The 18,918-nt window shown below is 38.6% G+C and overlaps 1 protein-coding gene across 12 annotated transcripts in view; it reads left to right on the forward strand.

Annotated features, from left to right (window-relative positions):
- Positions 1-18,918, forward strand: part of LOC118403723 — a 33,207-nt gene that overhangs the window by 597 nt on the left and 13,692 nt on the right. For 7 of the 12 annotated variants that reach the window (XM_035802505.1, XM_035802514.1, XM_035802508.1 and 4 more), the window contains exons 2-11: positions 8,186-8,380; positions 9,748-9,871; positions 10,760-10,874; positions 11,350-11,409; positions 12,450-12,497; positions 13,594-13,653; positions 14,760-14,955; positions 15,934-16,007; positions 16,630-16,687; positions 18,077-18,208. In XM_035802505.1, the coding sequence (XP_035658398.1) occupies positions 8,186-8,380; positions 9,748-9,871; positions 10,760-10,874; positions 11,350-11,409; positions 12,450-12,497; positions 13,594-13,653; positions 14,760-14,955; positions 15,934-16,007; positions 16,630-16,687; positions 18,077-18,208 (1,062 nt within the window). Of the gene's footprint in view, positions 1-6,888; positions 6,981-8,185; positions 8,381-9,747; positions 9,872-10,759; positions 10,875-11,349; positions 11,410-12,449; positions 12,498-13,593; positions 13,654-14,759; positions 14,956-15,933; positions 16,008-16,629; positions 16,688-17,044; positions 17,066-18,076; positions 18,209-18,918 lie in introns of those variants that run through there. The other 5 variants (XM_035802506.1, XM_035802516.1, XM_035802517.1 and 2 more) reach the window with 5 other exon arrangements.

Consider the following 18,918-nt stretch of genomic DNA (forward strand, 5'->3'; position numbering starts at 1 on the left):
GCAAAATATTTGTTTTTAAAAATCGTAAGCATTCTTTGAATCTGTCTGCTTTCATATCCTTTGAGCATACTTTTATAAATTAGAAAAAAACATAGCAATTCGGCAAGGCAAACTGCTTAAACACAGGGGGAAGTGGGGAAACTTAAATAACTTATTTTCTGTCAGCACCATATCTTAAACAAATGTATACTAGTAGTGATATTGTTGAATGAATATGGGCAAAGGGGTTTAGGACTAACGTTAACTGTTGTTACTGGTTTTTGCTTTTATTTTGTGGTTTTACATGTGCTTTGTTTAACGTATCTGTAGCTGCCATGCTTTCTTTTTGTTGTTTGTTTTGCAAAAAGTAATAAAGAATGATTGAAAAAAAAATCAATTCAGTTGAAAACTTTTATTGGTTTTCTGAAGAGTTATTGTTCATTTCTGCAATGAATTATGAAGAAAATTGTGTTATCAGAAAGGAGTGATCACAAAGTTGTTTGGACCAAAATAATTTGATTGTACAGAAGTAGCAAGAAGTTTGCTGAATGTTTGTCATGAAAACATTACAAACAAAGTCTCTGTGTTGAGCCCAAGAAAATAAACCCACCAAAGGTGTTTTGCTATGTTGATCTTGGATTCCGTGGTACTGCTAGGTCAGGCACTGATGGACAGAATGATGGAGTGAATTTGGGGACGTCAGACTCATTGGATTATGTCAGCCCAATTTAACATTGCATTAGACCATTCAGCTGAAAAGTTACATTGGCATTGGCATGACAGCTACAGTATGTTGATGTATTACTGTAACACAATAAGGTAAAGGAGAGGTGAAGCATGATCTTTTTCCAACTTAAGCTCAAGTTGTAATCAATGCAATTTTGTGGCTATCGGGTTGGTGCTTTTGGCCAACAACTCTGGGTCATCCCTACTCTTCGATAACCGCATTGGTCCTTAAGTGCAGAGATTTGATGCTTTATAGTTTTATAATGGCCGTGTGGCGCATTGCATACCCTCGATCTCTGAAGTTAAGAAACATGCAATGCGGACAGTTCTTTGATGGGAGACCACCCAAAGATGACCGGGTGCTGTAGCTGGAACAAAAATTTCACGAAATCGTTTTCCAGGAGGGACGAAAAATGGAGGTCCCGTGCTCGAGTAGGTGTCTCAGCCATGTTAATCAGCCTCATTAATCAACACCTTGGGTTCCTTGTACTAGCTGCAAATACAACCAAAATTATTATTATTATTATTATAATACTTAAAGTCATATATAGGGCCGCCTGCTTTATGTCGCCCTCCAAATAATATTGATCTCCCGCATATTCATTTGATACATTAAGACTTGTAATAGGTCTCATATACGGATACTTAACCAGGTAGTCTACTAAACCATTTTAATTGGGATTTCCTAGACTTAAATCAGAATTAGAGTCAAACGCCTGTTTTTTTTTACTAATCTTCAAGCTGGATGTTTACGTATCCTCAATACTTTGGCCACCTATATCTAATGAAGTGGCACAGACAGAAAAAGTAACTTTGCAAAATTTGCCATACCAGCACATGGATCAATGGTTTTTCACAATGTGTCATTCTTTAACTCACTCAACAGCTATATCCTTCACATGAATTTTTAATGTAGAGAGAGACCAACTAGATGAGTAAATAATATGCAAGCAAATCTCCAAGGATGTAACTAATACACAGAACACCTTAACAATAGAACAAAACCACCTCAAAACATATACAGGTATTATCTTTAATCCTTACAATTGTAAGAAGTTCCTTCTTGATTTGTGTGTTTAAAGAAAATGCACCAGTGGAGGTAAAGTTATTGTTAGCTAGTCCAGGATGTTAGGTACTACAAATAACAAGGAGACAATAGCCTTATTCACTGTACGTTCCCACCTGATTAACCTTTATTGGTCCAAGGGTGCTTACCTGCATTACCACCTTGTGTAGGTTGCCTTGGAAATTGGACCCCCTATGGTTAAATAAATACAGTAAAGCCATATATTGTAATGGTACAGAATGACATGTATTACTAGGAAACATTTTTATATGAATACTAGTCAGTGAATAAGAAATAGTAAATAATCATTTAGGTTTTAGACTGTAACAAAAGACAGAAAAGCAATGCTTTTTACAACAATTTTACCTTTCAGCACGAAGTGTCAATCAATTGGACGGGAGACCTGGCGCATCCCCGTCTTGTAATTAGCCTACGAAAGGGTATGTCACCCCGTAAGGGGCGGTATAACCCCGTCGTGTGTAGACATGTGCGAACATGTCTACATTTGATCACGTCGACCGATGATGATGATAAAGCCAATTCATTATTCCATACTTAGCCAAAGTCAACAAGGCTTGGGCTGTTAAGAAAAACATTGTATGTTAGGAGCTATGGAAGAGGGGTTGAAATCCAGGTTGAAATTAAAGTTTTCCAGTGAAAAGTTTGGACTTTGCAGGGTTGCTGTTTTCTCTGTTGCTTTATGGCGTCATGACAGATGTTTAGCCCAGAAACCCATGGCCAGAGGTCCTATGTTCAAGTTCCCTGACATGCCACTGATTAAGACCCCATTCACACTCAGAAAAACGATTTGGATAAAACATTTATCCGAATAAAAAAAATTCTATCCGATCCAAAATTGCGTTCACACTCGTCTTCGGTAATCCGATTAGTGCGCCCTCAGTCTTATCCGAATGAAACATTAGGTTGAGGTCAAAGGGTAGCACCATTTCTTACAGCTCAAAATGGCGGGAATCCACCAACTTTTGATGCTGTTGTTCTTCTGGAGAATGTTCTGTAGTCGTAGAAGGGAACGCAATCGACGGTCTTTGATCGCGATAAGGTTTCACCGACAAAGTCAGAGCGGCAGACAGAACGATCTGGGAGCGGGAGCGAAGCCATGATTGGTGGAACAACATTGTGCTTTGAACATTTTCAGACTCGGACTGACAGAAAAACTTCTAATTGAGCAAACTCACCTTTGATAAGTTGCATCCTATCCACTTAAAGTGAATCCTATCCACTTGCGCGTTCACACTGCCAAATCGTACGAATCGAGACTCCCGCCTCGCAGTTTTGTCCACTTCCTGGAGTTCTATCTACCTCCCCGAGGTGGATCGCAAGGGATTCGAATTGATGAAATCCAAGTGATTTGGGAGCGTTCATACTGCTAAGTTTTATTCGGATCGGGTAGTTTTATTCGGATAACATGTTTTATTCGAATCGTTTTTCTGAGTGTGAATGGGGTCATAGTGCCCTTGGTAGAGGCACTTTTCACAACTTTTTTCACTCCACTCACAGGTGTAAAATATGGGTACCTGACTTTGGTTGGGGAGGTAAAAGGCAGTGGAAGGAGAGGGATGGGCAATGAGACTATAATTCTAATATTACGATCCTCTTTTCCGTTTTTCGTATACGTACTTCACAGTTTGATTCCTACTTGTATGTGACCCACTGCGTCATAACTTTATCAGCACTGCTCTTGTTGGGACATTTTTTTGATGACAGCACCTTTAAAACTTAAGTGGAGGCTATTTAGTGATTATGCAAATGTCTCTATATTAGAACTAGTATATATATAGTTACAGAATAATAAAAATTATTCATTGGTAGTGTAAAAAGTCTAAAAATAGAAATCCCTAGATACTGTTTCATTGCGACCATATTCCAAGTTTTGAAGCAGCACTAGGGATGTAACCTGGGAAAATGAGTCTTTACAGTGTAGTGTGGATAATTGAAATATGGAAGGGAAAGCTTGTTCATTGTCCATACTGGTAGTGTTTTTCTCAGTTTCCTAGGTACACATCTCCTGTCTGTAATCATCAATGCCGCCTGTCTATCTGTCATCACGATAGAGATCATACTTTTCTTTATGTTCCTTTATTAACTGCTACCCTCGTAATGCCAAAACCCGCTCATGCAAAAAACACTGCACGCAAAAGCAGGTCATTCTAAGGGATCCACTCCTAGGCGTGCCTCTGTTATTGTTCGTGATTGTTTGTTGTCATGGCGATAAAAACACAAGATTTTGCTCTACGTGAGGTAGTCCCTGTCTACGGGTGAGCGACAACGAGAGCGCCACGTTACGGATGCCCGAGAAAAATAGGTACAACTTACACAGTTGCACAAAGGCCTGTACCGCACTGTAATCAAGAGAAGAGGGTCCCATTTCTGACGTTTGTTTTGTGTTGTTGTGTAGAAGGTCAACCCCCCTTTGTTATTATAGAATGGAAAATACCAGCACAGTATTAGGTTAGGGAGAAACCTGAATGAAAGCTAGATGAAAGCAATAAGTACAGTTCAAGGTATGGTTTTCTGTTGGAAATGAGGCCGTAGTGTGTTCTAATTTCTGAAATTCTTAAGTACCATTTCTTTCTTTCAAGCTCCCCCGGCCACAAAGAAACAATTGCATCATTCCTGACATAACTTTAAGTCTGGGGCCTCGGGCGAGAATTGTAACCTGTACAATCTCAGAAGTTAAAACAGTATGTGAAGTTCAAAAGAAAGCATCCAGTCCAATACTTTTGTAGACCACTACAACTTGATAAAAATTGGCCCTGACATAAAGTATATTTCTTTTATTTGAGAAAAGATTCAGTTCAAATATCTTTTGTTCCTTCTGTAACTTGTTATTGAAACAGGTGTCACAATGATGACATTTATTCAATAGATCGTTTTCACAGAACGTTCGAAAACCGTTCGATCACGCGTGGGCGCCATGTTGGATGATAACCTGGATGACTAGAACACAGAACGGCACCAGCAAAGTTACTTGCGGGTTCAAGTGTGCTGTTTTGTCTCCATTCTGTGAATCATTAAGTGATATAGCCAAGGTTGTAATAATCAGGACAAAGTTGCAATAATACGTCTTGATCTATATACTTTTAAAAATGGCACTTTTTTCAACGATCTAATGCTGGTGCCGATCGCGAGGATTTACTTTTGCGGTAGCGGGAAATGGAGTGTTCGCGGTGGTTCAGAGTTCGCGGTGAAGCGACTTCGCAAAAAACGCGATCATTCACTGTACCTGGCCCGCTACCCTGGGTGATATCCTTTCACTGACAGGCGGCGTGCAGAGGACTAGCTACCAATCCCCACCGCATGCGTGCACGAGCTGGCCCTCACTATCCACTTGCCTAACAAGGGGCACGATTTAGCGCTTCCCCGAACCTAACTCCGTGAGGCAAGCGGATAGTGGGGGCCAGCGGGATAGTGGTATTAAATAAGTTCGTGCGCGCGTCTTTTTTCCGTATTTTGGCTTTGTTAACATGTGTATTAGAAAGGTCAGTTTACAAAATTACAATTCAGTTGATCAACTAACGTCAAACATACGAATCAGGGCTGCTAGCGCTGACGTTATTGCGACAGACTGTAACGTTGCACTTAATACTGAAAATTCAAACTCTGAGAATGCTTAGCACATGTTTAGTCAGATGCCAAATTGCGTTTAGTGCCCGTCGCGGCATGGAGGTGACAGAACTCGACCAGACTTGTAGAAACTTCCCTCGCCACAAGCGCAAAGCTCGCTGGAAGACACGCCACACTTTGTCGATTCAATACTAAAATCGTGCGAGATACGGAAGGGGCTGTCAAAGTTTTAAAATTTGTGTAACTTAAGGGTGCCGTCACACGTGCGTATATCTGTTGTACATGTAGACCTTACGAAAGTCTCTGTACTTTTGTCGTTTCTCAATAAAGAATCTTTATCAAAGTTCATATGAGGTCCCTATGGACTATTTGTCTTTATCAGGCTTCACATATATCACTGGGAAAAGGCCGAAATTAAACAAATGTAGACACTCAGATAACATGCTAGAGAAGTTAGTTGGCCGAGGGAGTATGGCCTGCGATCTAGCTAACTCCTCTGGCATGTCATCTGTCTATATATGTCCAATTTTATTTTCACAGCGACCTGTGGAGCACGGTGGGGGCGAAGAATTTCATACGAACCTCATACGGACTTGAATACTATATGCATGTGTGACCGCATCCTTCAGGTGCAGTCACATGAGCGTATATATCAAGTCCATAAGAGGTCCGTATTGACATTTTTCTTTCTAAGATCATACCAGTCGTATGCACAATATACACCTCACCTCATACTTTTAGGTAAGCGTACTGGGCCGTGCTGAGCGTTAAACTGACACAACGATTGAGATGCGCGTGAGGGGTGTATTGTGCCCGTTAACACGTGTAAGTTCCGCATTGACATGTTTTGTCTTGCCTTAGGTAAAGTTTGCGACTGAAGAAATTTTGTTTTGTTCTACCAGCTACAGAATCGTGGGTAAAAAAGTTCGAATTTCGTTCCTCGTGAACAAGCCAAACAACTTTTAATCCTCGCTTGATTATCGACAGAACATCGGGGGCAGTACTGGTGAAAATATCATTCACAGCTCAGGACTCGATGTGCCGTGTTTTATAAAGATGAAATAGAACAAGCTTGCTGACAATTTCGTGTAACATGGTATACGTCCATGACATATGTATACCCTGTACCAGAAACCAACTTTCTCCCAAAAAATAAAAGAAAGCATGCACAAACTCCGCGGCAGGGCTACTGTTGGTGGGCTGGTAGGAGAGTGGTTTAATCAAGTTATTGAAAAGACGACGGACTGTAGGTAATGTTGTTGAATAGAAACGGCGAGTAGGCCTTATCCTGTGTTTATGGAACTCGCAATTAGCACGGCAAACATCCAGCCCGTTTCTGAAAAAAAAAGGCTTCTTTCCACCTACGAGTCCACCACGTGCAACACACAGCCGTGTGGAGATCGAGCCGCTTATCATCCAACATGGCCGTTCGAACGTTCGAACGCGACTGTGACGTCATTGTGAAAACGATCTATAACATAATGTTCTAGAACAGACTTTGTTGTAAAGCCAGACTTTGGTGATTGTTTGCACATAAAGGTACTAAAACCATAACCATGCCATCTACAACTCATGATCAACGAAACGTCTTTTGGAAATGATGCATTAACGATGTTTTCTAATGGTAAGTCACTGACAACCTGTCTTTGTGTGTCAGACTCAGATATTTAAAATTTTGAAAATGTATATCTAATCTCTTAAGACTGAAAAATATTTGAATATCTATAATATTAGTACAGAAAAAATTCCAATCATTACTATGACTTTTTTCCAACTGTTCAACAGTCCAAAACTTATTTATGTGTGTGTGGATGAACATGACCATTTCTAGTTTAATCTAATTAAATGGCCTTTGTGTGAATGTAGAAGATGTCGGAACTAATCAAAGAACACAATACACAGAGTGCCAGCACTTGACAGTTTAACAGATTAGATTTAGTCCCCCCTGCTGTTTTCATGACCACTGGTAGTTTATCTACATGCAATGTGTCAATCAAACCATGGTTACGGTGTGGCTGATATAAAGGTTTTGATGTAGATAAGAGATGTTGCGTGTTATAGGAACATTCATTATAGTTATAGCCATGAAATGTCATGTACAACATATAGTAGTGACATATAAATGACATTGTGTAGTGGAAGTCATGAAAGGATAATACATGTATTGATTAGAGGATAAGGTGGGTCAATGCACCTATAATGGACGTTTGAAGAAATGCTATAAATCCCAATACCAGGAAACATGCACTGTATGTATGTTTCAATTGATTTTGATGTAAGTCACATAATATTTAATTACATGACCTTTATCGGCACTGTGATAATACAAAGTTAGGAATCATGCTCAGTTTTGGTTTTGGTACTTCTTGCCTGATCTTTCAAGAAGAAGAATAGATTTTCACATATTAGTGATTATGATGTTTACATTCAGCAAAATATTGTTTTAGGTCAGTTGCTTCTTCTTCTTCTACAAACCAATATTAAGGTCATTGACCTTGTCCAGATAGCTGTCACCATGGTTACTGGTAAACTAGGAGACACCCTGTGGTGTTGGATGACATTATGTAGCAAGTGGCAGGACAGCGGCGTGTATATTCATCATTTTAATATGACTTTGTGTTTGCGTGAAAATAAACAGAGCAGTACAGTAGCTTGACCATGTGAAAGTAAACAACATGATGTGTTTGATTGCAAATGTTACTTTTCTACTAAAACGTTTTTACAATAGTCTTGAAGATTTCAGGGTTTTGTTTAATGTCTTTTGTTATGTTGTCAAATGTCATGAGGATTAAGCAGTTGTGTAAAATGCATTGTCTTTATACTTTTCAGTTACGCCCAAAGACTTTAGTGCCTTCACCCCACCCCCTGGAACTGAAGCCCCCCGCCGCACCTACAAGTACCAGGGCTTCCCCGATAAGCAGTTTGAGGGTGTGAAGCAGCCGCTTACAGGGCCGCTGGGCTTCAGAGAGAACGACGCTCCGCCTCCTAAACGGAAAAAAGTACAAGCCACGCAGTTCGTCAATGGTGAGTATCGCATGGAGAGATTCTTCACAGTTTGATTTACATTTACAGGGCTCGAAATACTGGGTGCATGTGCACCCAGGTGCACCCAAAATTGGAACTGTGCACCCAATTATTTTCTGTGGGTGCACAGGGTGCACCCAAATATTTTCTTAGGTTAATGTATGTAAATATATCAAAGTATATAGTATACATCATATTCTTCACATCTAAGTGTTAGAAAGATAATAAAAATGTCTGTCATGGTACAACTTGTTTAAGAATTTGATAGCTTGTAACTAAGTTTTTATCAATAGGTCATTACTTAAATTTAAGTGGTGCATCCCAAAATTTTTTGGTGCACCCAATTTTTTAAGCTGGGTGCACCAGTGCACCTAATCCCAAAAATGAATTTCGAGCCCTGACTTAAAAAAGTCTATCTTTCAAATAATTCAATTTGGTACAGTAGAAGCCGCTTAATTGCACACCCAATTTGCCAGCGAATTCCGTGCAATTATCTGGCGTGTGCGATAATGCAAAGTTACCCAGTTGGACCGCACCGCCACGGGATGTGGGGATTCCGTGCAATAGACCGAAGTGTGCGTTTATCCGACATGCAATTAACTGGCTTCCACTGTATACACAAATCATCTTAGAAAATCAAACACCAGAGCGAGTAGTATATGATATGGTACTTTAAATTCATTTTGAAGACATTTGTTTGAAGACAAATTAATACAGTTGGATAAGTTTCAGCGATTACTTCCAGATGTTTTGAATGACATTCAGGACTGTTCTTCAGCATCACTACTAAGTAGTTTGAACTGGTTAATAACAGACCAAGGGTTTGGGAGAAATGCTCCCCTTGGGAGATTTCGTGTAATAGGCAACCAATAAAAGACTTGGTTCGGCCCTCCTGGGGTCATGTGATCCCACACCACGTGATCTCAGTCCTCGGCCAGTTTATCCCTGCCTGCAGGGGAGTGAGGACGTTTTGATAAGTTATCCCTTTTAACCCGCCACCACCCCAGGGCCACCTTAGTTAAAGTTAAGTGAATAAGGTTTTCAAGACATTACTTCGGAAAAGTAAAACTGTGTTTGTTCGGAAAAGTTAAACAGGATTAAAAAACTTTTCCCTTTCTTGTGCCAAACTCTGCCTCACTGTCTTTGTTGTTAGATTATTAAAGTTGTTAACTTGTACTAAAAATTGTATCTTTGAACTGTCTGTAGTTAAAGCTGAGAGTGCCTAGCCATCATGATCATTCTTCTACGTCTGACAACAATAAGTGTTTTTATTGTAGCTAAAGGACTGGTACTTTTTTCTTATGTTTTTATATGTCCAAGGATGATATTTACCTAGTCAGTAAAACTTTTGAATTTTCTATTTCCAGGGAAGCCCATCTTTGAGTTAGATGGTAAGAATTTCCAGTACGGCACAGACGAGCTACATCACCTGCTGGAGTCCTCCGACAAGATCCCAGTCAGACGGTCTGATTTCCTGAAGGATCAGCGAGGGTATGCAGGGCTTGAAATTCATTTTTGGGATTAGGTCAACAAATTGTTGGGTGCACCACTTAAATCATAATAGAATGTCAGAAAAACCTAATAACAAAACTTTAGATACTTACATGCTATCAAATTCTTAAACAAGTACCATGACAGACATTTTTTATTATCTTTCTAACACTTAGATCAAGAATATGATGTATACTAGTATACTTTGATATCTTTACATAAGATAAACCCAAGAAAATATTTGGGTCCACCCTGTGCACCCACAGAAAACAATTGGGTGCACAGCTCCAATTTTGGGTGCACCTGGGTGCACATGCACCCACTATTTCGAGCCCTGGTATGTATAAATTGCTATAACACGTAGCACCTAGAACGTGCCTTTACGGTTTACCAATTGAAAGCAAAACAATCAGCATGGTAAAGCAGATGAAACAGATCCAGGCTTTAACCAGCTCAGGGACCAGGCACTACAGCCCACAAAAATCATGACCATGGCTTGTACAGAACACAAGATATCAAAACCAGAAATTCTGCTGCACTGCCGTGGAAAGCTGCCAGGGGGCCCAACATCTAATTGTTACTAGTTTTTGTCACAGCCTACCAACACACTAAATCTATTTAGCCATTTTAAGTGATCTTGGCGACCAGCTAACAGACACATACACACACATACATACATGTAGATGGTGCCTTGAATATAACCTCCTTGACAAAGGTATTAACACCCTTGCAAAAATGGTGACTGTAAAATGCTACATTGGTCTGACATTTTTGTCATAATGATACCACAACAGTCTATATCTCTTAGCATTAATAACCATGCCTTGATTATACTGTATTGACCAGCTTTTGCAGTCAGCTCAAAAGACTCTTCTTGTGTGCCGACAGGTCGGCAGAGGAACGTCGCCGTCACAAGCAGCAGAACGAAGCGGAATTGGACATCGCTCGCTGGCGAACCGAGAAGGCTCGCAAGAAAGTAGAGGAGGTGGAGGAAAAGAAAAGGGTGAGAAAGAGTGAAAAAGGGGGATTGGGAGGAATACTCTTTAATCCCTGGAGACTTGAAAAGCACATTCATCAATTGTCTCTTTTCTTTGTATTATAATAATAAAATGAAAATCTTACTCTTTGTTCTAGAATTCTCCTTTATACAAAGAATCTGATAATATAAAAGGCTCTAAATTCTTATTGCCATTCTTCTAGACCAAAATATGCACATAAGGATTGATTGTTCACTTGATTATGTAATGCCAATCATGTAACTACATTGTACAATTTAATGGAGAACTCTGTAATTTTTCTACACATGATTTAAGAAGAGAGAAGAAGCAATTATGGCATGTTAATTATCTGATATAAATAAAGTTTCTTATTGTGCACAATTTATCTGTCTTGATACACATATTTAGACCCGTTTTGCTTTCTAATCAAATATACTTCACTATGTCATTGTGTTCTAATTCAGTATTCTTTCCTGACAGGATCTGGAAATGTTGAAAACCTACCAGCCTTTTGGCAGGCCAGGAGGAGGGGCTCCAAAGGTAGGGACAGACATGCCACATCAACCCTGTTCAATTGTCATCAACCAAATGCAGAAAAAATTTTCATGAATTGTCATAGTATGGAAAAAAAAATGTGGCAAACTTAAAAATTTTTGATACCTTTGACATGTTTTGAAGTTCGATACTGTTTACACTTTTGATTCAATACTATGAGCGCAGTGGGGTGTGTTTGATAAACAAAACAATGTTGATTTGATACCAACAAAACACGTCCCTTCTTTGTGTAGCCCACTGCCCAAAGTTTTGTCCATGATAGCGCAAACAATTTGTAATAGCCCCCTTATTTAAAGCTTACTTTTTGGCAAATTTCTTAATATTTGTTGACTTCCCTGTTGTAAAAATGGTGAATTTCATAATATCCAAGTCTCTCTATGCATTTCATGGTTAACGCTAGTTCACCTTTATCCGCTAACCTATATACATTGTTTTCTAAAACAGGGTATTAAGGCACATCAAGCTGAAGGGTGGTAGTTTTAAACCGCAACATACTGAACATATTGCAATTTGAAACCAACGTCCGTCAACGTGATATCTCCAAATACCCTGCTTTTAAAAGCAACGGATATAGGTTACCCAACGGATAAATGTGAACTAATGTTAAATCTTTTAGTTTATCTGCAACAAAACTATGGGACTACCTAAATTAATTTTAACTTAACCTTTTACCATGCCGTTTTTTTCTTTATGATGTGCACATATTTTAGCCTGAGTATCATCCTCCGTAGTAACCGCTGGCTCACGACTTTCACTTCCTAACTCCGTGGTTAGCAAGCGAAAGTCGTGAGCCAGCGGTTACTACGGAGGATGATTCTCAAGCTACACATATTTGCCAAGAACCAAGGAAATAAATTGTCGTGCACGTGGCCTTAGAGTGATAATCAAATTTTAGATACTACTAGAAGAACAAAGAAAAACAAACTATGATCATGTATTTTGAACACTTGTGAGGCTGTTTGACCATTGATCCCTAATGTAGCGTGTGTTAGTCCATAGATTAACATTGTTCCATCTCTCATCAGCCTGGAATCAAGAAAGACTCCCCACCAATTGTTACAGACAACCGGATGGTGGGTTCACACAGACTCTTGCATTGGGGTGGAAAGTGTTCATGGCAAATTCCCAAAAGTCGAAAAAATGTCCATTCTATTTTTATGGCATGTTAATTGCAATTCAAGACCAAAATGGTGACTCGATGACTTGCCAAAAAAAAACACACACAAAAATGACACTGTTTTTCAGAATAGAAAAACACACAAAAAGCATACTGTTTTTATAACTGACAGTTCATTTTCCACCATCCATGAGTTCCTATAGTGTGGTAGCTCTCTTTCTGCCCCCCTCCCCCATCTACTCACAGTGTTTCTCCCCGGTCAACTACCATAATGGTTATTGTCACTGTAAACTAAGTTTATCCTAATCTCTACATAATGTCATTCTTGTACTTCTTTCAATTGCAAGTCCACTCAAATATACTTAGTCTGATACAGGATACAAATTATAGGCTACTCATTAAGCAACTGGAAAAGTTGCGAGAGTAACTTGAAATTTGTATTGTGTATCTTTTTACCTGTGTGTCTAACCAACCTTGACATACTTACTGATAAAGTTCTGATTTCATAAACACAACAAGTGTGTGCAGTGTAAAAGTCAGTAAAAGTTGATAGAAATTGATAAAGGAATTAAACAGTTTTGCACAGGTGTACCACTGGGGGTCAGGTAAGCTGATACCACACAGTATTAATAGTGAAAAGTGCCTATGACACCAAAGTATAACGTTTTCTGATTATCTTCAATAATACTAGTAATACATTGTAGTATCATTCAATGTACGTTCAGACATTTGCACCAAATAAACTTTGATTTAAACTGCCATATTCATTGTGACATCAATAAGTAATATTGATCAACATTCAATTACATGTACCTATAATAACTATTGTAACTAGAATGGTCTAATGTAGAATAACAAAAGCAGTGTATATTTAGAGCAAATGTCTCCTTTTCATTGAATAATAGACAAATTAATTTTAATTGAATATATCAGAAAATGTTGTCCATTGGTGTCATTGGTATCATAAAGTTTAAAGGACATACGTCCAGTATTTCAAATATCTTCGTTAGTCCGAAGCTCACGAGATATGCCTACTTGTCTGTTCTATACAGGCTCCTATGACTAGGATGACAAACTCATTAGAGACCAGATTTAGACCCCCAATGCCAGAGGTGGGTTTGTGTTAGCGAGGAAAGTGAATTGAGAATAGCTGAGTGTGTTTCGAGTGTTTGTTTTGCTTGTTTGATTTTTTATCTAGCGTAGACAATATCTACTAGCAGCTTAGGAGATCAGAAGTTTCAATATTGTTTGTTACGGTCAGAAAAAGACTGTTTAAAATTCAACTTCCTGAAACTAAGGAATTTTATAAATTTGGCTCTTTAAAAAAACAACAAAAAAACTACAAGTAATATTGTTCAAATGTTATAGATGTAGGGTTGATATATATATTAGTTCGTTTTCTTTAATGTAAATGTAATGTTTACATTGTACATTGAAAAAAACACTAATATATATATCTACATGACCTAGAAAGTCTAGACTTAAAGGAATGAAGAAGGAAATATTCTATCTTGGAAAATGCAACAAAAATTTGTTTTTTTACAGAGAAAGGGGATAGGAAACTAACCACAATCACTGCTTTCATCTGCTTCTTTCAATCCATCTTTCTGTGTGTTGTCTTTTGTGTTTGATTGTGTTGTGCTCTTTTTTTTCGTACACAAGTCATGATCTGTTGGTGCATCTGTTCCAATTAGTGTAGTTTTCAGCAGGGATATCTCCAGGAATTGTAAACCTGAGGCTTCAAGGAGCATCACATTATGAAATAAACTTTTGACACATATTGATCAAAATTCCCTTCTGAATGTGAGCAAATTCAGTCCTAAAATGTCATCTTTTCAATCCATGTGCTAGTACTTACTTTGTGTTAACTTTGGTGCTAGTTCACCTTTATCCGCAGGGTAACTGTATAAAAAAATTATCCATTGTTTTTAAAAAGTATGGTATTTAGGGATGTCAATTTGTCCTTTGACATGATATCCCTAAATACCCCGTTCTTCAATACATCGGATATGGGTTAACCCACGGATAAAGGTGAACTAGCGTTAGACTGCTCACAGTTGAAAAAGACCTATAGGCCTTTTGATTCTACCGTTCTTTCATGAAACGTAAGCTACTCTTCAAAATCACTTGGTACATCAAACTTGGAGATGCCCCTGCATTTTACAGTATGTCCCAGGGTCTGAATAATACTAAAAACTTTCATGTTTTCTTTAAATAGCACACATACGAGGATGGGTTTGGTAAGCCCGGGGGTGGGGCTCCTTATCGCACGGAGTCAGGCAAGATAAAGACGACCTTAAAGCAGGACCCAGTTCTGAGGTTCAAGGACAACAAAGCATCAGCGAGGGAACTTGAGCAGATCGAACGCTACAGGCTGGATCCAAGGGCTGCTATGGAATACAAGTCTGAACTTGGTGAGTTACTGTAAATGTAGAAATGTTTGCGGTGAATTAATGTTCACGGTTTTCGCGGTGACCACTTCACCGCGAACTTAAAACCACCGCGAACATTTTTCTATAATGGTATTAGACTGCAGTCTATGGTGTTACCGCGAAATTAAATCCACCGCAAAAAGTCCTTTTTCCCGCTACCGCCAAATTAAATCCCCGCGAACTTAAATGCATTTACCGTACAGTATTACTTCCATTAAAATTGGATTCATACTTTTTGCCATGTCTGTTTATATGCTTTTGTGTGTATTGTGTTTGCTTGTTTGAGTTTCCAAATACTTTTGGTCAACATACTTTAGTTTGATGGATTGCGATGAAATTTAGTGTGCGTAGGTCTTGGGAAGACGAAGGTCAACATCAAGTTTGGCCCCCTGGTATCTGACCTTGGTACTGAAGTTACTGTACAACTTATGATAACATTTTTTATATCTTTTTCCTGGACAATTGCTAACATTTTGCTTTTTTTGCTGTTTGTCTTGAAAAATAAAAGGAAGAAGACAAGATACAACATGTCCCAATTTTCAGATTTGACGTTTTCTAATCCTTAAAGTTTGAATCTTTGATATTTTGGAGTTTATCATTCTGAGTTAGATATAAGCATGTCCTTAGGGGTGGGTACCAGTACAGAAAAGTCAAGTCCAGGTACAGTCAATATCTTGAGGTCCGAAACTGAACTTGTACATGATTATAACATATTCTAGAAAGCGAAATACAAGCACAGCTCTATTTATTTTTTAATCAGTCCAAAAACCAGTTCACTACATCTTTTTAGACTGGTCAACAAGAAATACTGGTTTCTTATCATGGCAATAACATGCATCTACTAGTACTGGGCACCCCTTCATAATGATTACACAATACATGTATTAAAAAAATTGTTACTTGCAGATATTGCTGTGTTTGGAGATGAAATTGTTCTGATTTCTTGTCATTTCTCATCAGCACGCTTGATGGATGATAAGAAACATCAGATGCAGCAGGAGTACCAGGCAGATATCGAGGCAGACAGAAAGATGGTAAATTTCTTTGTTTCATTCAGACTCTTGTAGTTTCTAGTGGTACATAGGGCAGCAAGTTTCCCTGCTGTAGCAGTAGCATTTTTACAGAAAGGGGTAGCTAGCCCTTTCCCTTTAGCCTGCTTGAGGCACCTCCTTGAACATGGGACTCCCGTTGTACGTCCCTTTCAAAATACTGGTGCAGCCCCCAACTGAGAGGCTGCTACCAGTTGAGCTACAGGGACATCCCTAGATGGCACAGTTACATGGAACCTTTGAATTCACTACTTGTCTGCATGGAGTACACGATATCATAGAAGCTTTGCAAGATTGAAGAACCAACTTGAAGTTTTAGTTTTTTTTGTATATGCTACATTTTTCTCCAAGTAGTATGTATTTATGAACTGCAATAGATTTTAGCAGATGAGTTTAGTACAAGTTTTGCAAAATAAATTTGTTATTGACAAATTACCCACATTACAGAAACTATATATGAGATACAGGTAGTTGACTATGATTTTTCTTCGCATATCATGATGTCTGGTATAAGGTTATCATATTTGATGTCTTCAAACAAACAAACCAACAAATGAATTAATTTATCGTTCATAATATATGTAATATATATTTTTGTCATCTGCAGGCTGAATTCAACCCCTTTGGGAAGCCAGGAGCTGGGGCGCCACTCAGGGATTACCATGGTAACCAGATCGTTTTCATAAAGATTATTAAAGACACAAAAGTCACATTAAATTTTACATGACATTGTATACATGTACATAACATGTACATTGTATATAAGATCATGTCATAAAAGAGGGGATCAAAATTCAAATCTATAACCTGATTCAACGTTACAGTGGCCATTGTTTTTGTTTTTATTCATAATGTATCATTTTGTTTGTTTGTCTTTTATTTTAAAGCCTTTGTTGTGTTTTGTACGATTCTGGGTTTGTTTGATTTCTTTTGTTTGACCGTTTGAGATTATTTTTGCTTGATTTATGACACGTTTTGCATTTCTTTTTTTATATGCATGTTTCCCTGCATGTCAACTAAAGGGAGGACTCGGTCATATTTTGGTGCGTGGCTGTGACATTGACGTCTGCCGCAACTTCTTAAGTAGAAGGCTACTAACGTAACAGTATAGCCTGGGTACCATCCAGATAGTAGTTTGCTCCTATGTCCGTTTCTGCTACCCGTCTGGAGACCTGTGCATTCAAACCTTTTGGTGGTGATGTCAATTAATGGGCGAATTAAAGGATGGGTTCTAGAGCGCTTGTTCGATAACAATAGGCCTCCAAAAAGCGGACGGAGGGCGTTTCGGATGTTGGAACGCCTGTTCGAGCGAGCTCTTGAACCCATTCTTTTATTTGCTGATGTATAGGGACTAATCAGGGCTCTCGTCCAAAATTTTGGACGATTCCAAACATTAGAGATGTCAAGGTTCCCAGACATAATAGCAGAGAATCGACTGTATATATCGTGTAATAAAAGTCGGAGCGAGAAGCGACTGTATATAGTTTGTAAGAAACGTCAGAGCAAACTACTATCAGGATAGTACACAGGCTAGTAACAGTACATGCCAAAAATGTAGTCATTGGATAACTGTACTAACCCTACAATAATCTTTAAATTTACTAATCTCTAAGCCTTGGTGGCAAAGGGACACTTCTTGGCTGGCTGGCTGGCCACACTCCTTGGCCAGCCTTGATACCATCTTATGTCACCGTAACATCTGCTTGGAGATTTATATTTTTCTACAAAAAGATTAGCAAGGTTATCTTGAAAAATAGAAAAAAAGATGACACACACAATCTCAAAAATTTGGCTAGTATTTCACAATACGTTAGTGAAAGCTTACAATTTGTACAACAGTTACTGTAACAGTTACAATATTGTGTAATGTGTATGGCTTAATTCCAGTCTTTCCAACATATTCTACTGAAGGAATATTCCATCATTTTCATGAAATTTCAACATTACATTTATCTGATGACTACATATTGGAGCAGTACATTATGTTATGTCAATAACTTAGAGGCTCTCTTATAAGTCAGAGTTGATGATACGTATGACACGTTTGGAAACAGGGCAGTTGAAACTGAAACGCGAACAGCACTTGGCTCGGATGGACGATCTTTACGAACAGAGAAAGGTGGCAGAAAAGGAGAAAATTAGGAAGGAACAGAGGCAGAAGCTACTGGAACAATTGATTCAAGAAGGTTAGGGTACTAGGCAGTGGTGGCTGGTTGTGGATTAGTGGTGTTAGATCAAACTTGTTAAAGGGCGTTGGTGAACACTTGGTGTTTAGTTACTAAGTTAGTGACATCCTTTCTTCTAGAAGGTACTGCTATACACCTTTCTCATGCGGCGAACATGATAGATCGAAAAAGAGGTCAATGAGGCAAACAGACAAACTTGTCTCTAAAATCAGCTCCCATTTAGTTATCCCCCAAACCACACAAATTTTCACAATATAAGATCAAATAACAAATGATACAACTATAGTGTGATGCATCGAAAGATGTAGCAATGTAGAGTAGAGTAGACTGGTCTCATAGTCCCTTAAGAGATGCAAAATAAAAACAAATTAATGCAAATATTTGACGGACATGATGCAGCCATTCTCTTATTGTTCGATTTCCTAATTGCCATGCTATCATTGGTTGAACTGCTAATTATGATGATGGTCAGTCTTTTGTTTGCCACAATTGCCTAAGTTTCAATCTTTCAAGGCTGCTGCAGGACAAAGGTGTATTGTATGACATAATACACCAGTAGTATCAGCCTTAGCAAATATACCTACTATCCATCCTTTTGGGACAATTACTAGCACTAACTAGCTGTGAGCCAATCAAGTACCTTGTCATTGTTTCTGACAATGTTGCCAGCCAATCACATGACTGCTGACAGGTAAATTTGCAAGAGGTCA

The sequence above is a fragment of the Branchiostoma floridae genome, chromosome 16 (genome assembly GCF_000003815.2).
Source record: "Branchiostoma floridae strain S238N-H82 chromosome 16, Bfl_VNyyK, whole genome shotgun sequence".
NCBI classification, from domain to species: Eukaryota; Metazoa; Chordata; class Leptocardii; order Amphioxiformes; family Branchiostomatidae; genus Branchiostoma; species Branchiostoma floridae.